This window comes from Glycine soja, chromosome 11 (genome assembly GCF_004193775.1).
Source record: "Glycine soja cultivar W05 chromosome 11, ASM419377v2, whole genome shotgun sequence".
NCBI classification, from domain to species: Eukaryota; Viridiplantae; Streptophyta; class Magnoliopsida; order Fabales; family Fabaceae; genus Glycine; species Glycine soja.
Window position 1 is genome coordinate 1070597 of NC_041012.1, and position 27164 is coordinate 1097760.

A 27164-nucleotide genomic window follows, 5' to 3' on the forward strand; every position below is an offset into this window, starting at 1 on the left:
TTATGCATCCCTGGTGGGTTAGTTTTCCTTTGGTAAACACAGAAAAGCCTATTTTTTCTAAGATGATTTTTCTTGATTTGAGTGAATTTGATTGAGGGGAAGAGTAAATAACACAATAATAATAATAACAATGGTGATAGCATTATATATCACTCAACGTGTAGAACAATTGACTGATACGAAATTGTTATTTATCATGTTTCGTGTTATATAATGCAGTATCATGTAGACAGAGTTTGTTCTATTCTTAGTTAAAAAAATTGTCTTTTGAAAAAGACATGCGATCTATTTTATTTTTTTTATCCAAACCCTTTAATTTTAATGTATATTGTCTAAATAAAAATGTTTTCATTAACTTATAATTTTATGATTTATTTGTGTAATGAAATTAAAGTTTGTCTTAAATATAAGCAATTACCCAACAATCATTGATTTTTTTTACGGAATAATCATTGATAATATTAAAGAGAAGAAAAAATGTAGTAGCTAAAATGTGGGCCATTACTCCAGCCTAACAAATAGAAAACAAATTATGTACCTAGAAAACAAAAGAAAAAGGGGAGTTATACTTATAATGAGTTAGCATTTTATTTTAGTACGGACGGTGGCATCTTTAGCTATTACAGGTTGATAGGCTGTAGCTTAAAACAACTTTTTTTAATTCTGATAATTCAACTTCTCCATTTCAATCATGGGTATGTAGCATAACTCTGATATTAAATAAATGGACATGCACTTATTTGAAAAGGAAAAAGTGTTTTTTTTAGGAGGAAAAGGAAAAGGTTGCAAAGTTATTTGTGGACTAGCGACGCATAATCATAACGTTTTATTTTTGAAAATTTTAGCCTTCCATTTAAAATGCGTCGTTAAAAAAGTTATAAAAATTGAATCTGATAAAATTTACAAACTATTTTTTGTCAGGTTAAATTTAGAATCAATATATTGCAATGATTTGTTTTACTGTTAATTTATTTTATATATCAATCAGTTATTTTCTTAGGTGACATGATTGAGTCGTCTCAAAAATAAGATTTAGTTATTATTTGATTATATTTAAGTTCTAATTTCTAACAGGTTCAAAAGAAATCATAATATATATATATATATATATTAGTTAGTGTTTGGTAACAATTTTTTAAGAAAATTATTTTTTTCTAAAATATTTTCTTAAAAACGGATAAAGTTATAATTACTTTATAAATTAAACTAAATCAAATCCGCATTCTGGTTAACCAAATTATTGTTAAACGATACATTTTTTTGAGGGAAAACGATAAATTTCTTTTATTTTCCTTCTTTCCTTTTTATTTAGAAAAAGTATAGTACATATTTAAATTAATTTAATATTAATATATACGTGAAACTATTTAAAGATTTTAATATACATTATCATATTTTGCAGAACATGCCATAAATACATTTATTAGAAGCAAAATTTTGAATAAAAAAATGAAAAAGTTTTGTTTTTTCTTTGCTTTTTTTATTTTTTTTTTTAAGAAAACCTGGAGGCACATTGTAACTTATGTTGTTGACGATTATCCATCCTTCGAAGATAGGAGAGAGAGATTACAGAGAGAGAAAGAGAGTGAGTGAGTGAGTCTGTTGCTTTGTTTGTTCAACCAACGTAAGCTTAGACTCCAAAACCTACGGCTATTGCTAAGGTATGTTTTAACAGACAAACATCTTCTTCACTGTCACCGGTACTCACCATTTCTCTGTCTTTTCAAGATTTCTTTTCATTCCTGATGGGTTCATGCGAAGCCACAAATGTGGTTCTATCAAAGATTAAAAATTTTGATCCTGAAAATGCCTCAAAAATCATGGGTTATCTTCTCATGAACCTTGAAGAGTCTGAACTTATTCGTTTGGCTTGTAGTCCCGACCCTGTGCTTCACACTCTCGTTCTGAGGGTTAAGAACCACTTGAGTGGTCTCACTCTCTCCCCCACGACCCCTTCGTCTCCTTCGCTTCCTCCTTCTCCCCTTAACCCCACAGCGAGACTCACTGCTATTTCCTCAAACCCATTTTCAAGAGGAGGAGGACCCACCAATGGTTTTGACTTCACTAGAAACCACCCGTCTTCGCCTTCCTCTCACTCTCATGCTTGGAACTTCCCAAACAACAACCCCATTAGTCCAAAGTCCACTCCTTTATTCTCTTACGATAACATCCGAGCCCTCTCACCCCGTGTAGTCAACGATGATTGTGGTGATTTTGTTGACGAGCAGCAAGTGAATGAGTACTTTCCCTTCCTCAATGACTCCTCTAAGAACGAAGATTTGGTCGATCCGCGACTCGAATTTGGCGTTGGGGCTCAAAATTGGCACTCTGGGGACTCACATTTGCAACACAGAAGGAGCTACTCCGCCAGTGACGTTGGTTTTGGGTGTGATGAAGCAGCAGCAGCAGCCCCTGGACTTGGATACAAGCCATGCCTTTACTTTGCCAGAGGGTTTTGTAAAAATGGCACCAATTGTAAGTTTCTTCATGGTGCTTTTACTGATTCACTGGATGCCATTGTTGGCTCCCCTAGTAAGCAGCTTGAGGGGATGGAACAGCGTGAGGAGTTTGTTAGGTTCAACAAGGCACCACAGCTTCAAAGAATAGCCTCTGGACCTTCTGCGGCCGCCCGTGAGAAGTACTTTGAGTTTTTGATTCAGGAGTCCCAAAGGTTGTAGTACAACATGGAAGGAAACCTCACATCTCTCTGTTTTGATTATTTTGTTTTGTTTACCTTTCTAGCTGTAAGGTGGTGATGTTTTACTGTTGTATATTCTTGTGTTGTTGCTTTTCAGGGCTGCAGCAGCATTCATGATGGGGGAAGAATTCTACAACTTTGGCTGGGATAAGCCAGAAAGGAATGACTTCCTAGCCGCAATTTCCAGCGAAAAATCCAACTCTGCTTCACAACAGATTTATCTGACATTTCCTGCCGAAAGTACATTCAAAGATGAAGATGTTTCCGAGTACTTCAGGTAGAATATGCTATAAACAAATGTGTGAATGCGGTGTCATTGAAAAATGTGAAGTTATAAAACATGATCGAGGCTAGCTTATTAGCGCAGACGTGTAACGTGTCATGTCTCAATTGTTGCACATACTTTAAAATATTTTTGCTTGTGCGACTTTGTTGTGTGATTTTTGTTGGAAGCCCCCAAAGGAGATAAATTTTGATTGCCTCTGATATTGTTTTTGACTCCTAACTCGGGTAAAATTTGTGATACTTGGTTGATTTGAGTGTGCTAGGGGATTAACAGTCTTTTGCTGGCCTGGCCCTCCAGCAATCTAGAGTGCCCAATTTAAACTCAGTAATCATTGGTCATGATGTTACTGAATTTAGAATTTCACTTCTAAGTCATGTTTTATGTGTAACATTTAGAGTTTGTCTTTTATAGGCGATAAACTTTGCAGAGCATGATGTATGTCTCCCATGAGGAGATTGGGTTAATCCCATATTGTCAGGTATCAATTCAATATGTGTTTTCCCTTAAAAATGAAATGACTTAGTTTTTCTAGTTAAGAAGCATGGCAAATAATTAAGTTCATAGCTTATAGTGATCACTTCATGAGTCATGATCAGTACCACTATAATGTGTGTGCATGCCTCAATCAACATAGATGTGCAGTTTTTCAGTTTATCAATGATTATTAGTTTGTCAAAGGAAAAATTTAAATCAATGGCCAATCCCTAAATGAAATGATTTCAAACATGCTGATTACTAATTAGTATGTGTTCTTGAAACTATAAATCTACATCTTTGGTTCGTGTAGTCCATGTGTTATGATGCTATACATAAAGTAATTCTTGAAACTATAAAGTAATTCCTGCTTTAATGATTAAATTAAAATTTTAGTTTCAATGTTTGAGATATATCTCTCATAATTGGTAAGATTGTAATGTATCATTCTGGCTGGGTTTGAAAGAAAGCTTGAGAAGTGCTTTTCATAAACATGACATTGATATAAAGGTTTGTTGTTATGATCTACAGTTATACAGTTGCTTTATATGATTTTGTGAATAATGAAAAATATAAACCTGATGGTGCACACCATCCCAAGGTCTAAATGATGACTTTTATTGAAGCAAACTTAGGATTTAATCTAGATTTTTTTTGTGTGAAAGATATAGTTGTTCATAAATGAATGATAGAGTAGGAAGGATGGAGTGACTTGTAGGATTTGAAACTTGCCAGAGAAGGCTGCAGTTTAAAAATAGTGATATATTGTTCTATTAACTAAGATTAAGTGTCTTTGTAATGGTGTGGACTAACTTTTTAGTAACGATAGGCTTTATGATCTCTAATTGACCTTACCTTGCGCTATAAGTTAATATTTACAGTTACCTATAACACAGTAGTGGCTGTACATGTGCAAGTTCTTATAGTGTCTTTAAATATTGATGTACACATTCATTGGAACTCAAATTGAGGGAGTTTGCTGAATAGCTACTTTTGTTCCTTTGAAGCAAATTTGGACCTGTACAAGATGTGAGAATTCCTTATCAGCAAAAGCGAATGTTTGGGTTTGTTACCTTTGTCTACCCAGAGACAGTGAGACTCATATTATCCAAAGGGAATCCTCATTTTATCTGTGATTCACGTGTACTTGTCAAGCCCTACAAGGAGAAGGGAAAAGTCCCTGACAAGTAAGTATGCATCATGTTTTTAATTGGTTTATATCTTACTATTCCTAAACTAATGTGACTAATTTATTATGCAGGAGACAACAACATCAACAACAGCAATTAGAGAGGGGAGATCTTTCACCATGTTTAAGTCCCTCTGGCTTTGGCTCTAAAGAACCTTATGATTTCCATCTTGGTAATCAAATTTCTCATATTGACATTGTTGAGATCCTACATCAACTCTGATAGGGGCCATATGTCCAGTGCAATTCTTATAAGGCTTGGGCAATCTTTACCTTTTCAGTTGGTTTTGTGGGGTGGAGTTAGGCTCTATAGCCCAAATTCTAAGATGGTATTGGAGTCTACCATAGATCTATTATTGGATCACTCTATTTGTCTACGCTCTAGATGTCTTGTATTTAGATGTGAGGATGCGTGCTGAAATCCCACATTGACTAGAGATATGACCAATTTAGTCTTTATAAGGCTTAGGTAGTCCTCACCTTTCAAGCCAATTTTGTGGGCTTGAGTTATGCTCCAAGTCAAAATTCTAAGAATGTATTGGGACTTCTTCTTGATCAGTTATGGGGTTTCTTGTATTTGTTTATTCTCTAGATATCTATTCCTAGGAGTGATGGGGTGTCGATATTGGGCCACTCTAATTTGTCCATGCTTCAGATGTTCAGTCCTAGGTGTGATGAGAGGGGTTGTTGAAATCCTGCATCAACTAGAGATATGACCAATGCAGTTCTTATAAGGCTTGGGCAACCCTCACCTTACAAGCTGATTTTGTAAGTTAGGTCCTTAGTCCAAGTTCTAAGAGACGTTTTTATTTTACTTGGTTTTTAGAGAGGGATGTACTTTAAAAGAGTTGCTATGCATGTGCCGTTTCCTGAATCCACCCAACTTTCTAGAACAGTGTATGTATATGCTGATACTTGCAAAGGAGTCTCTCATGTTCATTTCATTTTATTCTCACCAACTTTATTTTATGCAGGGGCAAGGATGTTGTATAATCCACATGATGTCTTATTGAGAAGAAAAATTGAGGAGCAGGCTGAATTGCAGCAAGTCCGTGAACTTCAAGAAAGAAGACTGAAGAATCTACAGCTTCCAGACTTCAAGAATAATCCCATTCACCATCACCAACGCAGTCTTTCTGTTGGTATTCCTTTGGCCTTGCCCCATCAACTTCATAGTCATATTAACGATGCAGGTCTTTCTCCTGATAGCATTAAAGGAGATATTACAGGTTAGTGAATTGATGGTATCCTATGGTATAATTCTAGCGAACAGGGTTAGACAGTTTAAATTACTGTTGCTTTTCATGGCAGGCTACAGTGGCAGCTTCACGTCTACCAATTCTTTAGGTATTGCATCTGACCAGCAGCTGCCACTGAAAGAAGTTGATCCAGCTTGCATTGATGACTCTGAGAACGGGAATTTAAAGGAGAGTGGAAATACCGAAGGTGTAGATCTCAGTAATAGGTATGGGCATTGATTTTGTTTCAGATCTTATTTCTATTGTACTGCAGCATTTTGGGGGCGGTCCTCATTTTAATCTGCCCTCGCCGAGGATATGTGCACTTCATTTCAAATTTTCTGATATTGTGTTCTTTCATGATGCTCTCTTGGCCCTGGAGAAGTGTCGAGCAGGCCCTTCCTGATAGTCTCTTCGCTTCACCAACAAAAGCAACTGGAGATTATCATGCTGACTTCTCTACATTGGCAGAGGTAAATGAGAGTGCTGTATTCTCAGCTAGCTCATCTTCTGAGGACAAGCTAGAACCGACAACCTCTTCTAGTGACGTGGCTTCCCATTAGTTTTGTTTACAATTCAAGGTACTGCTAATTGCTCTCTGAATTTCCCTGCATAATAAATGTGGATAGACTTTTAACAAGTTGATAAACTTCTTCTTTGGCTCCATTTTGTGCCTCAAGATTTGAACTGTAGGTAATAAGAATAGACGTGGCCAGCTGGGGATAATTTTTATTAGGGTAAGTCTTTGTTTTCCCTCTCTTAACTTGGAAAAATGGTTTGTTCTGTACTAGTAAAAATCTCTCCTCAGGATTTGCTTATGGTCTGGTAAATGATTTTTCTTTTGTTGATCTGGTGTGTCTGTTTGCAGATTTATAGAAGCTTATAGAAGAATCTTCTAGATGTATAGCCAAATACACCTAGATCAGAAGATTAGATCCTCTAGAGAAGAATCAAATGAGACCACCACCATCATCAATACAATACTACTAACAGCAGGTGATACATGTTGCATACTTGGACAGACAAGACATTAGTTTATAAGACTAGTTTTTCTTTTCTTCCTTTCCTTTTCTGTTGTACTCCCATTCCCCTCAACATAAATATCTATAGATATGTATGTTTCACCAGACAGAGGCAGAACAAGTTACTGTTGTTTTATTTTAGCTTAATGTATAAAACTTGGTCTACCGTTTAGTTGCTATTTTCTACAGCTTCTATGTTCTTTTTATTTTCCCCGGTTTGAGAGGAGTGGTACCTGTGCCCTTGACCGCAATTTTCATTATTGGTTATTACATACCAGTAAATTGTAGCTAGCTAATCTGCCTAAAACCATGTACAAGATTTAACAACTGTTAGTCGCTTTCATTTCTTTAAATAATTGACCAGAAGGGGCCATTGTCTGGTTTGATTCAATTGTACTACTATGCAATATTTAAAGCATGTTTCTTTGTTGATAATATTACTCATTTACCCCATAGAAATTATTTATTTGAAGTCATTTCATTTTAGACTAACCATAATTAGAACAATAACAGAAGACATATTTATTCCATTAAAACCAACCAGTTCTTCTAGCAATGAAGATAGTGAGTTAGCATAGAGTCCCAGTTCATTGTAGATGAGTAATATTAAGTAAAGAAAGAGAGAAGTTGCAAATGGAAACAAAAATGAGGTTTGTCTGGTATTGTGGAGTGGAAGGCCCACATGTGAGGTGGGGATAGCTGTGCTGTCACATGGTGCTGACTGACATTGAACAGAGGGCATTACATTTACACTCCTTTCGCCATCAAACTCATTGAAATGTTTGTTCCTGTTTCTGTTTCTGAGTCATTCAGTTTTATGGATGGCAGAGCCTCTTTGTCCTCTCCTCCCTTAAATTATGCTACTTTCTACGCACTGCTCATTTTTCATTGCAGCTTTTCTAAAAGTTTCTGCAACCGTTTCATGGCTTCAATTTTATTTTACTGCTTAGCTTATTGGCCAATCATCATCATTTTGATTATTTACTTCTTTCGGGTGCGGTAGTAGAGAAAAGAAAAGGGAAATAACCCACATGAAAATTTCGCTCTCAGTGATGATTTTGTTCTTGATTCCTTTGGAAGTCATATCGTACTATTGATAAAATCACATTTGAAAAGTTTCTACGCATACGTTCTTTTACGATCTACTGGCTCGATACACTTTTTTATAGACTTTTTTTCCTCAAATTTTCAATTTTCTTAAGTTATATTAGATTTTGACTGATCCCACTCAAGTCAAATATCATTTAGACTTTGTTATTTTTTTTATTCATAAGAATTGAACACAACACAGTACTATCAGGATTTATAATATTTATATATCTTATTCAACTAATTGAGTTAAATTTCTTTAATAAATTTTATTATTTTCAACTATACCCTATCACGACTTATGTTACCATCTTTTTTTTCATCAAGATATGTTGTCTTATCAATTCACAACTTAAAATTTTTAGGTCTTTCATTTGGGCGGATAGACCTATTTAAGGACTCGAAATCCTCTCCATACTTTTTTTTCCTATTTACAAGATTTGAACTAAAAAAAAAAAGTATTTGTTTGTGGACAGTGCTATTTGGGTATTTTTCTAATAAAACGTTGTAAACATAGATGGCCAATAAATTATTATAACAAATAATACGTGTAATAAAGTTCATGATTTAGCTTAAAGAAAAAAAGTAAAGTTCATCATTTAACCAATAACTTTATTTTTCACAATTAATTATGTAATGCTTTGAAAAAAAAAATCTTAGATTGCTTTTTAAGATTTTAAATATTTTGTAGTGGTTATGTATAATTATTTAGTATTGAACTTTCAGCCTCTCTATGTTTGAGCGAGGCTTTTATCATATGTAGGGCCCAAATAAATGTGAAAGTGTTTGATATCATGGCCCAAAAATCTTTCCACCATTTTTGGACAGATTGGTTTTGTTATATGGTCGCATAAAATTTTCTAAATAAAATAACGTGAACTAGATGAAATTAGAACACAACAAAATTAATTTGAAAGCATGGTCAAATGACAACTTTCATTAAATTGGCCTATCTGTAGTTCTTTCGAAATGAAAATAAAAAAAAAAACATTGTGGATTAATTATTTCAGAGATTCATGACTTTTATTCACATATAAATGAATAGATAGTGAAATTGCATATGGGATATCTATGTCTACCTAACCTAATAATATTTAAATATTTTTTTGTCAAGCTTAAAAGTTAAAACAGTCATTTAAGGGCCACACTCACATCATCAATGTTGCGGTGATGGATAAAGGTTATTAAAAGAATTATAATTTAATATGTTTGTGTTTAAATATCTTAGGATGAAACATTACATAAACAAAAACGATGAAACGTTGCTCTTCATCGTTTGACCGCATCAAATGGAAGCAGGGGAATTAATGTAATAACTGCAAAGTAAAACCAAGTATATAATCCCAATTCAAACTTTCACAACGAGGAAAGTTATATCCATTTTTTTTTACAGAAAGTTATATCCAGATTAATGATACAAAACGTTTTGGGAAAAAATAGCAGAATTGATATTCTTTATATGCAAGGGGAAAAACAATTTGCATGAAAAAAGAGAGGCATGCCAAACATGCAGCAACTTAGGTTATGCAACTCTGTCATGCCAAAATCCAAGTTTTGATGCAAATAATCATGCAAACGAAATATGTGAAAAACAGCTTAATTTTGTGTTTCAAATTCGAAGTTTAAACTTTCTTATCTTACAAACATTTAAATTACTTATATGAAAAAAATTAAAAATACTGAAATTACAGTTAAATATAAAAAATATCGGATCAAGTTTATTTTAATAATTATTTTGAGCCAAATTTTGAGGTTATGTTTGCTATTTTCCAATTCCAACAGGTAAGACACCGAATTTGATCCGTATTATTACTAGTACTATATGATAATGGGTCCATAATGTCAATGGTTTTTCTAAGTCTGCTATTGGGCTTTATGTATCGAGGTTTGAATATTTAATGTGTTCAACCAATAACCTGAAAAATTAAAACACATTTATTAGAAAAGCTAAATAGAACGCGAAAAGAAAAAGTATATATACCTAAAAACTAAAAAGGCGACAAACACGTGATAATATGATGAAGGTGGCAAAAAAAAAAAGATGGAAGTACCCTTTTGTTCCAGGAACCTTTATTTGCTTCGGGACAGCTCTTAAAAGTTTAAAGTGAATTATATACATTATAAAAGGTAGTATTGTTGATTTTTTTTTAATTCGAAATAATAATTTGTCTCGAATAACATAAATACATGGACAACAACACTTTTTTAAGCAAAATTATTCCTTTATTATTATTATTATTATTATTATTATTAACCTTCCCTAAACTATAAACAATTTAGTTTTCTTCCAAACTAGACGTTTATTTGACTTACTTATTCAATTATCATTAAAAAGAGTGTTAGTAACGTATTTTAATATATTTGTTGTAATAAGTTTTAATTATTAGTTAAATTTTACAAAATGAGTGAAGTTCTAGAAATAAGAAATGAGACTTATAATTTTGTTGTGATTTTTAATAAATTTTAATTAATTATAAAAAATATATGTTTAAAAGAGTGTAGGTGTGACCAACATTTATCTTATCATTACATTTTGTTTAAGACTTAATGCATATATTTTATTTTTAAATTTCATTTTTTAAAATAATTTCTTTGATATTTTTTATAAAATATATTTCATTATTATTCAAAATTTTAAAATAATATTTTTAACAATTTTTATAATTAATTAATTATTAAAAACAAAAATATTATTACCTGATGAGAATTTTTTCACAAATTAACATTTTAAAAAAATATGGCCAAATTGTTTTATTCTTTTTTTATTTTCACATTTTAAAAATATTAAAACATTTCTTATATTATCTTAAAAAATTACTAATAAATCAATCAGTAAAAGAAACTCATTAAAAATCACATTTATAATATTTAATGATTTTTTTAGATTAACTTCCGATCCATTACAGGATTAATTAATTAGAAATTTAATCTTAGGTTTTCAAGATAATTATCGTAAGAACTACTCCCTCTCATCCTTTTTATATATGACTAAACATAGAAGTTTTGATTGGATCTTTTTTATAAGAAGTGATCAAGAGTATCTCTTACATTAATTGCTTTTCCCATAAAATACCCTTAATTATGATTCATTTTTCTAAATTCAATAAATAATATCTATCTTAGGTTCTTTTCGGTCCTTTCATTTTGGTCGTTACGGTGCTTAGCAAAATCCTAATAACATGTTTCGCTTATTCTTGTGAATGATTAAGGCCAACGATCACCATTCCGATTTGACACGTCGCCGGAGCTCCGATGAGTGTCCCGATTCGCTCGCCATGATGGAACCATGATAATTAGATTCGCTTTCAAATTTGGAAGGAAATGAAACTGTACTATTATTTCTGATCCAAAATTTTTTGAAATGGAAAAAACCTCAACCAAGATCAAAGAGATGATGGATTTGTGTTCACATCCAAACAAGACAATAATAAACTCTTTGGTGATGCTCATGCCTTTGATAAATTCAAATTCAGTGCAAGGAAAGAACAACAAAGTGGCAACACTAGTAGGATCAATAAAAGTAGAGCAAAATTCATCAAGTTTTCCACCCCTCCCCCTCCCCAAGGACATCATCATGATTTTACATTAGAGATGTCGCAGGGCCTTGATGCTGTGTACAGAAACCATGCTGCCACACGCAGGTCTCTTGGTAGGATGAGAGATGCAGCGGAAGATTGTATGCTGGCTGCTTAAATTGATCCAAATTTCCTCAGGGCTCGACTTAGAGCTGCAAAGTAAGGTCCTATTTTGTTTGTAATCTTTATGAATTGTGACTCAAGAAGTTGTATGAATTTAATTTTGATCTTGGGCAAAGGAATACTTAGGATAAGGAGATAGTAGCATATTAAAATCAGTGTTCTCTTGCATGAATCTTGGGTAGAAAACAGGTGGATTGAAGGTTTAATGAGAATAGTTGATGGTAAGGGTGATTTACTGGCAATGTGATTGGTGGCTGTTTGCATGCTGTGAAAAGTGCCTCCGGGATTAATGATTTATGTTGTATACATTATTAAGGTAAATTGAAGAAAGTATCAATGTTTAATGATGTCTGCCAAAGGAAATGAATTAGATTTGTGAAAGCATAGCGAAGATCAAGAAAACAGAAAAACAACCTGAGAAGAAGAGGAGAACAAACCTAATCTGTTTAAATTGAAAGGCATTAACAAGAAGGTTTTCAATTATATTCTTCCTTCAGGTTGTCTTTCATTGGTAAGTTTATCAATGAGTTAACTATAAGCTGTAACTGAGGCTTGTGTAAGGCCCTTACCTTGTAATAGGCAAATTACGTAGTTGATGATATATTCTTGGAAATAGAAAAACCAGAAAGGTAAAATTACTCATATTTCAAACCAAGTAACATGCATAATGCTGTTGATACTTAATCCTTGCATCCCAACCATTCCATTGTACATCATATATGCTTTAATTTTTATAACCTTATTGTTGGAGATGATCTGGCTCTAGTAGAAAATTTCATAAAATTTCGTGACGACTTGGGTTAAATAAATGTTCTATTTAGCCTATAATGGATCACTGATATCGTAAGTGTTCTGTCTTATGCTGATTTGTTCGAGGCTAAAGCATGTTGGTGTGTTTCAACACATTGTATTTGTCAACTAAAAGCTCAATATTTTAGTAATCAAAATAGATGATGTATCCCTAAGTTATTTTCTTTTCGTTATTTTAAGTTGTTTCCTTGCTTTTGGGGAAGTTGAGGATGCGTCGAAGTATTCCAAGAAGTGCTTGCAATCAGGAACCGATGTTTGTATAGATCAAAAAATTGTTGTGGAAGCCTCCGATCTCTTGCAAAAGACACAGGTTTGACTATTTTTAGTTATTTTAACTCTGGGGCCATTGATCATTAGCTTTTCTTTTTCATCTCTCTCTTCCTGAACTGATAAGTGTCTTTAATGGATGGCAGAAAGTATCAGAATTAATCAATCATTCTGATGAACTTTTGCAAAGAAGAATAGCTGCTGATGCAGAGAGAGTATTGAAACATATAAATGAGGCATTGATGATGAGTTCATACTCTGAAAAATTACTTGAAATGAAAGCGGAGGCTCTTTTTATGGTCTGCATTTCTGTCTTATAATATGCTGGCACTTTACTAAAACTTGTCAAAGTCAGCAGCATTTGGCTGTTCGAACAGTCTTTTATTCTAGTTAAGCCTGTGTTGGATAACTTTTGCTTTAAATATCAGCTATGTAGATATGAGGAAGTGATCCAGATGTGTGATGAAACCATTGGTTCTGCCGAGAAGAATTCTTATCCATTGGATGCTGATTGCAAAGTGAGAGATCTGAATAGTTCACAGCTTTCAAAAGGCTTATATTTCAGGCTTTGGCAGTGCTCAATGATGCTTAAATCCTACTTTCACCTACGAAAGCTTGAAGAGGGTCTTTCTTTACTGGAGGAACAAGAGGAAAAGGTATCAGCCATAAACAAGTAAGTATTATTAATATCTGATCCATTCACCCTCCTATGGCCTCTCCCCAAAAGAGCATTGAAAAAGAATGAAAAGATGGACATGTTTGATGGTGATCCCTTCTTTTAATATGGATATCAGCTTTGATAATGTCCCTGCAGGAGTGGAAGCAAGGTTTTGGAATCACTAATACCACTAGCTGTAACTGTACGTGATCCCTTCTTTTAATATGCCGATAGGCTTTTCAAAATAATTGGAGAGGCATATGCAATCCTGTCACACCCTGCCAAGGTATTTTGTGTGTTTTCATCCTACTGTAACAAACTTCATGAGAGTATTTATTTCTCCATTTTTTTTTTCTTTCTTTCTTGCAGCGATCACAGTATGATTCTGAAGAAGAAATGAGAAATTCCCAAAAGAAACGCCATGCAAATAGCATGAACAGAAATAATGTCATTGATCAAACTGACAATAGGAGGCACTGGAAAGAGGTTTGGAGATCAAGTGGTAACTCATCTTTTAAAGATTCTGAAGCTGGCAGGCAGATCAAGTAGGCAATAAGAAAATTTGTGTTGAACTTTAGTCCATGGCAACAATCTGGAACATTGAATGTGGTCAAGTTAGTGATGTGTTGTATCTAATGCATTTGAGACCAACATGCACGCAGATTTGAGACCAATGGCATTGCAGTTGGAGAAGCTCGGTTCATCGGTTCTTGGGATTTCTTTGGGATATTGGAAGAATTTTTCTTTTGACATGCGAAAGAGATCATTGGTTGCATTCCATTATTATTTTGTTTTTTGGTTTTTTTTACTACTGACCATTAATCTGTTTGGATGACATGACAGCAACCAAATGAAAAGGAAGTTTGAAATTTTGCATTCTGTTTGGTTTTTCAGGTGTGTAAAGATTTTTCTTTTCTGAATGTGTGTAAAGATTTATACTATCAGACAGTTGATATGTAGACAAACAGACTACATTAAATTGTGTAATACTTCACGAAAATTTTTAATGAGCTGAACATGTGCTGCTGGTTGGATCTATGCAAAGATAGAGTACATTTACATTTTCTCCGGAACTACATAATTAAGTCAAATTCAAACCTTTGTTTTACTTGCAATTGAATTGATGTTTCGAATGTCTAGATTAGAGACCAATAAGGGTTTTTTTTTCTTTCTTTTAAGATATATTTGAATATACTCTATTTATAATTTATTTGATTTGATATTAATCTTGTTTTTATTATTGAGCTATCACATACTACTATTGAATGTCATTTATGTAAAAATAAATAAAAGATTAACATGTTCTTCCAAATGTTTATAAAAATAATAATATAAATTGTGAGTGTGAAGAGAACACAAGAAATAGGTGCTTTGTATTTGTGCATGTATGTGAAGGGAACACAAGAAGTAGGTGTTGTCCTATAGAGGTTTGGGAAAGCTTATTATCCCATTTAGAGATTTGGGAAGGCGCGTGCACGTGTGTAGGAAAGCTTATGTGTATATAAAGGGGTGGTTAATTTATCTGTGTTTACATTCAGAAATCATTGTTAACCAACAAAAATAAATGCATTACTAATTTATATGAATTTCGCGAATTGAATGTTTTGAAGACAAAAAAGTTACGAGTCTTTTAAAATTTACGCATTTTAAATTTATCTACCCTGGAGTTTATCGTAATGCATTGATTTGTTTCTAGGCAATAATTCATAGTCATATGCCTTGCAAGAAGAAAGTGGATTTCGTAATTGATCATAATCAAACATTGGCTAGAAATTTATTAATCAACCTGTCCCGGAATCAAATTTAAATATCTCATGCTATAATTTTCATTTTCTCCAAGCGTCAAACTAACTAACCCTTATATTATAATTTTGAATTCTTATTCTTTCTTGGAAAAAAAAAGATTATATAATATAAAAAATTTTACACAATTATTCAATCACAATCCGTGATAATAAATTTATTAATTTTTATAATAATTACTTTAAAAGTCATATTGTTAATACATAAATATTAAACTCTTCTTTATTTAATTTTTTTTATAATATCTTTTTTTTACATGGTTTCATTCCTGTTTAACACTTAATTTAAGTATTTTTAAAATTTTAAATTTATTGTTCTTAAATTATTATTTTATTCTGGTTTATTATATTAAAAACTCTATGCGAGATTTCTAAATTTCAATTTTCAATTTTAATTACTCTTAATTTTTTTCTTTCCATATTAAAATTTCCATTCTCAATCCAACTCTTAACTATTTACTTTATTCTCGAAAATTATTACTAATCATTTTCTTGAAAATTACTCTTTTCTCCTTAAATTTATTATATATATAATTTTATAGAAAAATCTAAAAGCATCACAATTTAACCACCCACAAAGAACGCAATACTACAAGCGGAACCTCAATAAAAGCTGTCCACAAGAGCACAACTACATCCATGCTGCCAATAACAACAAAAATGGCAGAGTGAAATACAGCCAGGGACAACAAAGAGTCAACAGATTTTTTTTCTTTTCCAAATAAGATATTACACACCTGTCCAGGATATTAATCACATATTCTAACAAAAACAATATATAAACAAAAATTAAAAGAAAAAACTAAATTTAAAACCCATTAACCCATGAGAAGAGTCTCAATGGCTTCGAAGAAAAGTGCTGACATTTCAGGGCTTGGAGTCTTGATTGCACATTTGACGCCAGGGTTTCCAATCAATGTGGTAAGTTCAATTAAGAATGGTATCCCTCTAGGGAGTTTGGCTGAGAAGTAAAACACGTCCTGGTTTGCATTCTTGCGCTTTGCAATAAAGAACATGTTTGACGCAGCCAGTCGTTCCAGTGTTGCGTCCGCATTGCCAATCACAATGGCTGGGAAGTCCTTGGAAACCTCGTTTGAATCTGGAAGGGACCTCCATGTCTGCAGCACAGTTAATAATCAGATTCTCCATTTCTATGTTCAAGTATTAATAAGAGAACTGAGAAACTTATTTGTGTAGGGTTTTATAATATACAAGGCCTTCTTTGTAGCATAAATAACTAAACTGACCAAGCCCATGAAACTATAAAAGAAAACTTGTTGCAGTTATGTCAAAAGACCAAGCAAATGGGAGAAAGATATACCTCTAGAAAACTGGAACGTTCCATTCTACCATCCTCGGTGAAGAATACAAGTAATGAGATTTTATCACTGAAATACCACACAGGTTGTTGATTGTTTTTCACAGCGACCTGTAAAGCTGAGCTAGGAGGACCTTGCGACATATTCTGGAACATAACCATAGGGAGGAGTGTCCTAGCTGACATTCTGGGTTGCAACTGTGAAACCTGAACAAAAGGAAAAATCTATTAGAACATAGGTTGACAGAAATGTTGAAATAAAAGACATATATATGCAATAACCAACCTGAAGGGGTCCAGCAGCTGCAAGACCAAATGTGTTCTTGTTAAATTGAATCATGAAGCCATCAAGTGGAACCTGAGAGTTGTTCTCAAACAACAAACTATAAAATATTTGACCATCTTGTCTAGTCAGTTGTGCACTAATTTGTAAACCCAGACCAGTTGCAGCAGGTAGTAAAATAGGTAATGGAGGCCTGTAACCAAGGCACAAGATCTAATTAGGTATGATTTATCAAGAAGAGTAAGTAATTAAGGTTTCATAAACTTCTCAGGATGTTGATGTCTTGTTCAACTTGTGTTATACTATTTTACTGTTTAATATATCGGAAAAACAAGGTTTATCACTAATCACAATTTCTATACAACATTAACATTCTGTTAATCATACAACTACTACATGCAATGCTTGTAAAATACACAACAGATCACACTAGATTACACAGAAATATGCTAATGATCCCAGATGCACTCACCCAGTAGGAGTAGCTGGCTGATCAATAGGAACAATAGAATTATCCATGCCCATCAAATCTCCAAGTAAATCTGGCACAGGTGCAACAGGTGGAGGTGTGGCTGGTGCACCTATTGCAGATGTAGGTGCTGATTGCCTGGCAGTAGGTGGGGATGCAGGACCATTAGCAGGATTTGCAGGTGACTCAGAAAACCCTGTCTCACTTCCCTCAGCATAGTCTTCGTCTTCTGTTCTCTGAGCTGAATGCACACGAGTTACAAAAGCATCTGGAGGCTTGTGATAAACAGAAGATAGTGTAGCAATGTTGGCAAGAAGCTCATCAAGTAGAGAAGGTTCAAGTTGGTTTGAATCATCAGTTATCACAGGCTTCTCAGCTAACACAACATCCTTAGCAGCCTTAGGAAAACAGATTAGATAGATACATCAGATGTACAGCTCCATACTGGTCCATAGAAAATAAAAAAACAGGGGGGTAGAGGGGGTGGGGTTAAAAACCTACTATTTCCACGTGATTAGATACAAACCACCAATTCATAGTCAAAAGACACACCCTAGCTGTATACTAGTATTTTGCACAGAATGATAGCACAAACTAAGCAGTCCTCTCTATAAATAGTTAATGATTTTGGTCATTATCCAACCTTCAGTTGAACATGCAGCTAAACTATTGACCTTAATTATACACCATTGCAAACAAAATAGATTGGATTCAAGTTCAAGAAATAAAACCTCTGGATCAGTTGAAAGGAGACGCCAATATATGTATGCACGATCTCGCAAATCAGGATTATCTGTCTCCACAGTAGCATTGTTCAAAACAACCTGCAAAGGTGCGTAATTAAGTAAAACTTAGCATACAGATCTGAAGATCACACCTGACTAAAAACTTCATGCTGGAAAAAATGAAACAATATAAAAGGGAGGTTTTTGAGTAGATTGATAGATCTGTCTTCTAAATTCAATAATTTCAGGAAATTTTCTAGACGTATTCTCCAATTAACACAAGGATTTCTCTTTTCAAGGATATTCGAATTGAGAATAGACTGAGTCTAAACTCAAAAGGCTAGCTCAAGGGGAGGATTGTTCCAAGTCTATTATAAGGGATACTTTGCCAGTATACTCCGTCAATATGATCTTAACACACCCCTCATCCCTAGGCTCTAACACCATACTAGAATTAAGAATGAATTGGGTCTATCTCAAACCCAAAAGCTAACTCAAGTAGGAAGGCCAGCACAAGTCATTATAAACAGGGTTAATTTGCCAATTTACTGAGCTAATGTGGGATCTGAACAAGAGATTAAAAAATAATGTAGAAATTGAAGGCAAGTTATCCATCTCTAAACATTTGCAAAATAAAACTAAAACACAGTCATACCACAGATACGTGTTGCGAACACCGTAGTAGAAAAATAATAAAGTTGCTAAAGGCAAGGAATACATACAATTATTTATTATATCTGACAATTGGTACAAAAATTATAAATTGCGTACGTATGCCACTCAATAAAAGAGGGAAGAAGAATACATTTGCATACTTAGTACAAAAATAGTCCAACTTGAAATATCAAAACATTTCACAAGTGGCATTTTAACCACATCTATATGAATAAAACAAGCATTTTGAGTAATGACCTGAATCATCTGTTGTGGGCCTTCGGTTGGCTTCTTAAGGAAAAGTTTGACAGTAGCAGTCAGCAACTGTAGTTGGACTTGTGCAGGTTCTTCCGGGAAATTTTCCAAGAAACTTTCAAGAAGTTCATCAGCATTGTCAATTCTTTCCGCATATTCACCAATTATCCAGATCATTGATGCCTATCCACACAGGAAAGGGATGAATGTATAAGCTTGCATATTAGTGCGTAATGACAATTATAAAGGAACTCAGAGAAACATGCACCTTGGCTTCTGGCTCATCCAAGGTATCTAAGCTCTCGCAAAGTGTTGCAATTATGGACTCATATCTGCAAAGTAGAACAAAGATTCAATCAAAGTTTTAAAGTGTGATAGTAATCTCTGATTATGTTATCTTCTCCCAAAAAAATAAATGCAGATAATAAAATATATCATAATATTACGTGTTGGGGTATCTTCTAAATATATCTTTGATAACAATGATTGCCTCTTGAACCACGTAATTTACTTTTATCTTTATCAACTCAAGCAAAACACTAATGCATCGTTCAGCTGCTCTCTCCAATTTGATGGCACAACGACCAATTGCTCGAACAGCCTTTCTTACGAAATCCACATCAACTTCAGTAGCATACTCCTTAAATTCCAATAGAACCTGCAGATATTACAATAAAAAAAAAATTAAACAAACAAACTGAATTGAATTTTACAAGATATTCGGCTAAACTAGCTCAACTAAATGGTAATGCAGAAATGCACCAAATGCACAAAAGATATGTGAATCTCATACATGACACAGGTCACGGGACAATTTTCTTTTCATAAAAGAAGATATTTTGTTGGTGAGAATAAAGAAACTGCAATGTTAAGGTATCATCCAAAACATGAAGTATAAAATTGTTTGTTGGCTCATATTGTGACTCTCGTCTATGTGACAGCGTAACTTGTTACTAAATTTTTGGTAAGAAACACATGAAGTGCTCACTACAACAACAGAAATCAATTCTGAGCATCTAAAAAAATTGGGGATGGGGAGGAAAATATGAATTGATAATAGTGTTATGCAAACAATACCTGGTCTATATTTCGGTCTGAAGCTAGTTTTATCATAATTTCTAACTTTTCCATTTTTACATAGATGGGATCGTTGTACTTGCAGAAGAACACCTGCAGATAGAATATACACTCCATAAGCATCCCATCCTCCCAAATGTAATAGAAAAGTTCTTCACTAATGTCCAAGGGTGTTGTGACACTAAAAAGTTCACAAAATAATATTCAAATCACTACCTTAATTTCATGAGCAAGTATTGTTGGTCTTCTTTGAACTATAAGATTGATATTCCGCAATGCTACATATTGTATCTCAGGTTCTGCAGAGAGTAATGTCACAAGAGGAGGGGCCATCTTTTTGCAAAGATTCCGAACCACATCAGTACTGGTGATAAGCTCCATTTGCAGAAGGATCATCTAAAAGTCATTATAAATAGTAGTTAGTGAACCAAGAAAATGTTATCTCCAAAGTATCAACAGAGACATGAGGTGACACAGGATACAACAACAACAACAATGCCTTATCCCACTAGGTGGGGTCGGCTACATGGATCAACTTCCGCCATAATGTTCTATCAAGTACCATACTTCTATCCAAATCATTAAGTTTCATGAGGTGACACAGGATAAAAAAAAAAAAACCACCTTAACAGCTGATAGAACAACTGCACAATTGGCATGCTGTAAGCGAGGAGTAACTCTTTCTACTATGTTTTCAGCCTCACGAGCATCAGCTGCCTTGTATCTAGAAAGAGCGTCCAATATAAAAACTTGACCCCATCTAGCATGTAAAGCAAAGTTAAGTGCTGTTAGGTTAATGAGCCAATATGTGATCATGGATGAATGAAGAAAAGCCAAGATGTCAAATAAAATTATAACCAATAAGAGAGAGGAGCTGCATTAAAACTGAATCAAAATTGTTTCCAATTTTAATTATGTTAGCAAATATACAGCAAACTTACTCTGTACATTCATTTAAAGCAGTAAGGAGCTTCGACAGTGTGTGACTGGAGATCTCAAAGATGGGTCTACTACTGTTTTCCTGAACTTCGGCAAGTGCTGCCACAGCATTAGCAACCACCATTGGATTATTATCAGATATCAAATCCTTCAGGGATTCCAAAAAGCCCCTGTCCTCTACTAACTCTGCATTTATGTCATAAAGTTTGGCAACACAAATAGCTGCTGTCTTACGAACATATGGATCATCATCCTGTCAAAAAATAGCATATATGAATAAGAGTTACAAACAGGGCAAGAAAAGAAAAACAAACTTTGGCATTGTGGTCAACCAGAGGAATTTCAAATTTAATTAATAATAGATATATGTAAGTTGTAACAGTGCCATGTAAGTACCTTTAGGCATCTTTGAAGGGGATCACACAGATATTCAGTAATTTTATCAACACGAATGCAGCCCATTGTCCGTACAGCTAAGGCACGGATCAAAGGATTTGGATCTTGTGAATCCTGTCAGCATTTTATAAATGAAAGAAGAAAATAATGCATCATTCAAATAAGCATCTCCCTTCAGATTAACTTCCACCAGGGAAAGAAAGGGAAGAATATTCAATTCAAGAGTACAAATATAATAATATAAAAATAAGCTATATTTTCAGATAAGCATCTCCCTTGGTAAATTGACACCCAAGAAATAAACGATAGCGAGGGATTAGAAAAGATATAATGAATAACACTACATGAGGAAAGAGGACAGTCATTCCAGTTGTTACCTTCACAAATGTATTCACTGCAAGTATTGCTAGGTCAGGTTGGCTCTTTGCATAATTTATCAGATATAAGTAGACTAGCTTTTTTAGCTCCAAATTTTCTGTTTGCATGCAATTCACCACGTCAGTGAACAATGATGAGACATCCTTCCCAACAGTCATGGCAGCAATAACCTTTTTGACAGCATCTTTTCTTTTGTCCTGAAAGACATGAAAGAAAAAGACAAGGTCCACACTTCACATACTTTGTTGCACAAAATTTTCAAGTACATGAATAGCAGAGGGGCTAGCAAAAAGACAAGACAAAGAGGTCCATGAAAACATGCATGACAATTTAATATGGTCAAATGGTGATCACCATACAATCAGTGCTTCAATAGAAGAAAATAAAGGATTACAAAGATACAGTTGTAACATTATATCCAATTTGCCTCAGCCACAAGTGGCGATAGTTGGTCAAATGTTGAACAAGAGGGGAAATAAAATATGAAAAGAGAATGCAGCAAATATAAGAACGTTGCATTAAACAAGTGGGTATAATAAGTGTGTACATGGTAACTTACTAGGGACGTATTTTTTTAGTCAACGGTGAAGCTATTCTATGTATCTTCCACATCTTCTAATTTAACATGAAAAATGTGCATATAAGCACATTACTAACACACACTAAACAAGATAGGATTAGAAATTAATGCTTTTGAGAAAAAGTTGGGGCAACACCTATTGCAAACAATTGGCACAACTTTGCCTTAGGTGGTTTGAGCATGTGTGGAGAATACCTATAGAAGTCCTAGTAAGAAGAGTAGATCAAATGAAGACTAGTCCTATTGCTAGGGGTCAAATGAAAAGTTATAGGCAAAACCATGAAGAAGGATTAAAAGGTCAACAATTTTACTATAAACATGATTCATGATAAAACATTACAACATCCTTTAATCCATGTAGCCAACCTCCTAATCCCACCTAGTAAAAATAAGGCTTGGTTATTGTTGCCGTCTGTCACATATGCTAACTAGCAAATTCCAAAATAGAAAAAAAAATGAAAAATTCATCTTTTCTTTTTTCAGATATCTCAATATTCGAAATCCCTATATTAGATATTCAAGTCCTAAAATTCAACTCCCAATGGATGGATGCTTACTATTCATAGATCAGCGATAGAATATTCAAAACATAATTCAAGTGAGTGATTATTTGCGCCATACAAAATGAAGCAAAATCGAATCGTGAAGGATGGAATAATATATGAATCAGATCCAGAAACGATAGGAATTTAGAATAAAATATAGGTAATGGAAAAGGGAAGGAACCAACCTTGTACTGAGAATTGAGCTCTTCTTTGAGCTCAGGGATTTCACCCTTCTTGGTGGTGGAGAAGTACTTGGAATCGTTCCTACTCATCGATTTTACCCTTCTCTGAAGACTATTCTTCTGCTTCCAATTTCCGATTTCAGATTCCGAACAAAACAACACCGCTGACCGGGGAAGGGGAAGGATAATACACAGAACGGCGTCGTAGCACCCTCTTTTCCTTTTACCTTTTAAAGGGACAGCAATACTCCTTTTAATTCTAATAATCGTAAACTAACATCTGTTTTTCCTACATTACCACTATTTTTCACCAAAAAATTGACAAAAAAAACCATTTATTTTATTTTAAGTATATTATAGTATACCATTCGAGTAATTTTTATTTTTTTTGCCAGAACCAACCCAGAAATTTATATCTTAAGAAAATGATAGAAAATATTCACTCAAAGAATTTGATTCCTCTTCCAAATCTCTGGTTCATGAACAATGCATTGATTTTTTAGATTTTATGATTTTTAATTTGATGTAATTTTAAATATTTTTAATTAATTTTTTTAAAAAATAAAAAATAAAAGATAATTACTTAATAAAGTCTTATTGAATTAAATCCAAAATATTATTATAAAGAATTTCAAATTCATAATATATTTTGACAAATTAGTTACATTGTATTAATACAGCAAACATTCTTTACAATAAATTTATAAAATGGTATATTATGAGATAAAAGAGTAAATAATTAAATATATAAATACTACTTTTAAAAGTTCATTTCATTTTTTACTGTGTTAAATTTTCTGTATTTTAAAAATAAAGTGAAGTAAGAATAATAAAGTGAAACAAAAAAGACTCCAACGTAACATAGGATATTATCAGTTTCATGCAATGGAATTAAAATTTACATATTATATAGAAAGTGATAAGCGTATGACTTATTCTTATCAATTGATTATTGAATTGTGTGACATCAGGTGATAAAAAATGTTATACAATTTTAATAATTTATTTTTTCTACTATTTGGATCAATCATAAAATTTGTATTAAAAAATAATTTTATATAATAAAAAAATATTTATATATGTATCAAGATCTATATGGAATTACATGTTAATTGCACAAACCTACTAAAGCCCAAAAATAATGTCTAAAATCAATTTTTAAACAAATTTTTATTCTTACCTTTTTTATTGTCTTCTCACTAATATAAATTATTGAAAACTTTCTTATCTGGATATATTTAAATTTTCTATTATATGTTGATATTATGTATGTATATCTATTAATACATAATATATATATCATATATAAAATCAAAATTTTGGGTTAATTTTACGCATAACTCTATTAGAATTGCAGACACGTGAATTTTTTCTTCGCTATATTGATTTATATAATCCAATGTCAAAATTTAACTAAAGTTGGCCTATTTATTTTCGGTCAACTATATGTTGCAGTTTCAAAAGTCAAGAATAAATATGATTTAAACCAGTTAATTTTGTGATGAAGAAAATAATAGAATTTCTTTTGCTAAAAATAGTGTATAGGGAAAGGTGTGTCAAAAAATTAATGAATCAAATTTAATCATATTTATTTTGTATATGTAGGAATTGAATTGAGATAAAAAAAAAATTATGCATATGGTTTAATTCATTAATTTACTAAATTAAATCCTTGATTATTTATTATGTATGATTAAACTTAATTTTTGAAGACTATTCAAGAATGTGTTTTATGAATTTTTTTATTCTGTAGTTATTATAGTAATTATAATAATAATTGTTGCCATCATCGAGATATTGGTTGCTCACAGAGTTAATATTCACGGATGCTTAAACCCTTCAGGTATAATCAATCTTAGGGTTAACTATTCCTGATTCAATTATGGATGTTGTTTGTCTCAAAAAGATGAAAGAGCAAATTTCCATCTTTGTTTGTCCTGTACATTGGTCAACTTCTGAAACTAGTGACTTGGGTATTTCTTTTAGAAGCCCAGAGAATGATTATAATTCCTTATTATCTGAAAAAAAATATGAAATAGTATATTTGTGCGTCCCCATCTTCCTTGAGGAGGCTTTTATGTTATTTTTTTTATTTATCCTCTGTTTTCTTTTCCAATGGTCAACTTCTGAAACTATCATATCAGGCTTGTTCTTCTCTTCTTTGTGTATTAACCCCTTATAGTGCTTAGATGGCTTTTGTAAGTAGGAAGCACTGATTTTTTGTTGATTTGTTATAGGAGAAGGGATTCATGATTGATAGTATGAAACCCATGTTTTTAAAATCTTCAATAGCTAAATATAATTTAAGCATAATTCCGTAAACATGCATAGGCTCACACCATCGAATCTCATATGTCAGAGAAAATCTGGTAAGATACACTGAAAAGTTCATTCTGTATACATTCCTGAATAGGTTAGACTGTGAAGGTTCAATTTTTAGTAAGCTTTTCTTCCCCTGCAAATTGATTGGTCAGATTTTCGTTCACATATTCTTTACATGCTTCTTTGCTAAAGTTTTAGATCCAATTGACACCTTCTAAACTGTGAGGGGGGTGCAGACATCCTGTTACGTGCAACGGCTTGGTTACTGACTTCGAGGGTCAGCTCCTCCAGAATAATAAGGAAGAAGAAAAAGATAAGTTGGCTTCGAGGCGCTAGAACCTCCAAAGGAAGAAGAAGAGAAAGGAAGCTTTGCTATTTCATTCATTCATATCCCCAACAAGTGTCATTACATGGATATATATAGCTATGAAGGAGACAAGGGTCCGACAAGCACTAACAGAAAAGATAAAGCAAATCACAATATCCTAACAGCAAATATTCTGTTATTACACTACACATCTTCTAGAAGATACGATGCTAGCCTAAGGTTTGTTGGTAGGGGTGAGAATAAGTCAGGCCAGACCAGACTTTGAAAGGCCTGAGCCTAGCCTACGATGAATCTTTGAGGCCTGAGCCTGACCTATATCCTATCAAAGGCTTTTATTTTGGCTTGGTCTGACCTTTTTAAAAGTATGGTCTAACCTGATAGCCTTTTTAAAAGCCTTCTTCACAATAAATATTTAATATTTTATGGAGTAGAAACGTAATAGAAAAGTTAAAGGAAAAGGAAAGTCAATAAAAACAATGAGGAATATAAAAGGCCACATGACTCACATCTAAATTGTAATTAAAGTCTTACTTGATTATAGGAATAGAAGTTATGAAACAGTAATGTGTAATCAAAGTCTGATAGTTTAAAAAAAATTAATTGTATCCAAAAAATAATATTGTATATTGGTACTCAAAAAATAATATATATATATCAGGCTTATAAGATTTTTTAATAAGTCTAAGTCTGGTCCATTTAATTTAATAGACTTTTAAAAAAACCTGAGTCTAACCTTTTAATTAAATAGGTCAGTTCAGGTCAGACTTTATGTAGGTCAAGTCATAGGCTCCTATAGGCCGACCTGGCCTATTCCCACCCTTATTTGCTGGTTTGCGCTTTCCATGTACTGATGCATGAATGCATGGGTCACAACTAATCATATTGGGCTGAGGTTGTTGCCTTATATCTGGGCCTTATACTTCTTGTAGACCCTTTACTTCCTGCAATACTATCTCTATCACACCCTCTTCTCCTTTTAACTTATGAGGGAACGACAATACTCCTTTTAATTTTAATAATGGTAAACTAACATTTTGTTTTTCCTACATTATGACTATTTTTTAATTTATTTAAATATAAATAATTTAATTTTAAGAAAAAATATAATACAATAATAATTTTTTTATAAATAAGATAAAAGATTAAAGTAACGGAAATTCAGTTTTAAGATTTTAATATAAGTGGGGATTTTAATATATATAAAAAAATTAATGTAAAAATTTTAAATGCGAGTAATTGTAAAATTATCTGTATGTAAATGATAAAGAGAGCATAATAAATTATATATTTTTATATTTATAAATGAGAATTTATATTTGTAAAATAAGAATTGAATGAAAAAAATAAGAAGAAACTTGGCTCTTACATACAAAAAGGAACATACCACCCCACTGAGGTTGATCTAGTTGCTATCATTGTAAATCTAGAAGACTCTAATTTTAAACATTTGGTTATTGCATATTTATAATAGTTTAGATTGTT

At 33.0% G+C, this 27164-nt stretch overlaps 3 protein-coding genes across 5 annotated transcripts; 2 read left to right on the top strand and 1 right to left on the bottom strand.

Moving 5' to 3' along the window:
* The first annotated feature begins 1541 nt into the window (after nucleotides 1-1541).
* Nucleotides 1542-7091, top strand: LOC114376863 (zinc finger CCCH domain-containing protein 55-like). The gene is made up of 9 exons (XM_028335171.1): nucleotides 1542-2671; nucleotides 2796-2975; nucleotides 4466-4645; nucleotides 4720-4820; nucleotides 5622-5876; nucleotides 5959-6112; nucleotides 6271-6466; nucleotides 6566-6622; nucleotides 6754-7091. Exons 1-7 carry the CDS (start codon nucleotides 1746-1748, stop codon nucleotides 6446-6448), a joined length of 1974 nt encoding a protein of 657 aa, XP_028190972.1. The 5' UTR covers nucleotides 1542-1745; the 3' UTR covers nucleotides 6449-6466; nucleotides 6566-6622; nucleotides 6754-7091.
* A 4053-nt stretch (nucleotides 7092-11144) lies between these two features.
* Nucleotides 11145-13859, top strand: LOC114375622. 3 transcript variants are annotated; one of them, XM_028333453.1, is made up of 6 exons: nucleotides 11145-11730; nucleotides 12708-12814; nucleotides 12918-13070; nucleotides 13200-13444; nucleotides 13566-13715; nucleotides 13799-13859. In XM_028333453.1, the coding sequence occupies exons 1-5, from the start codon at nucleotides 11658-11660 to the stop codon at nucleotides 13612-13614; spliced, it is 627 nt and encodes a 208-aa protein (XP_028189254.1). In that variant the 5' UTR covers nucleotides 11145-11657; the 3' UTR covers nucleotides 13615-13715; nucleotides 13799-13859. The 3 variants fall into 3 exon arrangements, 2 of the variants coding, with proteins under 2 accessions (XP_028189254.1, XP_028189253.1); XM_028333452.1 differs by having other exon boundaries at nucleotides 13586-13715; XR_003658793.1 differs by having other exon boundaries at nucleotides 12685-12814; nucleotides 12918-13715.
* Nucleotides 13860-15794: 1935 nt separating this feature from the next.
* LOC114375542 (beta-adaptin-like protein C) lies at nucleotides 15795-23273 on the bottom strand. Its single transcript, XM_028333334.1, has 15 exons — nucleotides 23036-23273; nucleotides 21725-21922; nucleotides 21348-21461; nucleotides 20954-21204; nucleotides 20637-20772; nucleotides 20229-20408; nucleotides 20013-20105; nucleotides 19382-19593; nucleotides 19204-19267; nucleotides 18939-19118; nucleotides 18033-18125; nucleotides 17305-17699; nucleotides 16836-17025; nucleotides 16553-16756; nucleotides 15795-16349 (listed from the first exon to the last, which is right to left on the bottom strand). Exons 1-15 carry the CDS (start codon nucleotides 23120-23122, stop codon nucleotides 16050-16052), a joined length of 2697 nt encoding a protein of 898 aa, XP_028189135.1. The 5' UTR covers nucleotides 23123-23273; the 3' UTR covers nucleotides 15795-16049.
* Between the last annotated feature and the right edge of the window lie 3891 nt (nucleotides 23274-27164).

Coding starts and splice junctions, on each gene's coding strand:
- LOC114376863 (XM_028335171.1), top strand. CDS start 1,746: ATGGGTTCATGCGAAGCCACAAATGTGGTTCTATCAAAGATTAAAAAT. Junction 5,877..5,958: donor CATTAAAGGAGATATTACAG/GTTAGTGAATTG, acceptor TTTTCATGGCAG/GCTACAGTGGCAGCTTCACG. Junction 6,113..6,270: donor GGTGTAGATCTCAGTAATAG/GTATGGGCATTG, acceptor GCCCTGGAGAAG/TGTCGAGCAGGCCCTTCCTG.
- LOC114375622 (XM_028333452.1), top strand. CDS start 11,658: ATGCAGCGGAAGATTGTATGCTGGCTGCTTAAATTGATCCAAATTTCC. Junction 12,815..12,917: donor ATCTCTTGCAAAAGACACAG/GTTTGACTATTT, acceptor AATGGATGGCAG/AAAGTATCAGAATTAATCAA. Junction 13,445..13,585: donor AAGGTATCAGCCATAAACAA/GTAAGTATTATT, acceptor ATGTCCCTGCAG/GAGTGGAAGCAAGGTTTTGG.
- LOC114375542 (XM_028333334.1), bottom strand. CDS start 23,122: ATGAGTAGGAACGATTCCAAGTACTTCTCCACCACCAAGAAGGGTGAA. Junction 19,119..19,203: donor TGGATGAGCCAGAAGCCAAG/GTGCATGTTTCT, acceptor CTGTGTGGATAG/GCATCAATGATCTGGATAAT. Junction 16,350..16,552: donor AACGTTCCAGTTTTCTAGAG/GTATATCTTTCT, acceptor ACTGTGCTGCAG/ACATGGAGGTCCCTTCCAGA.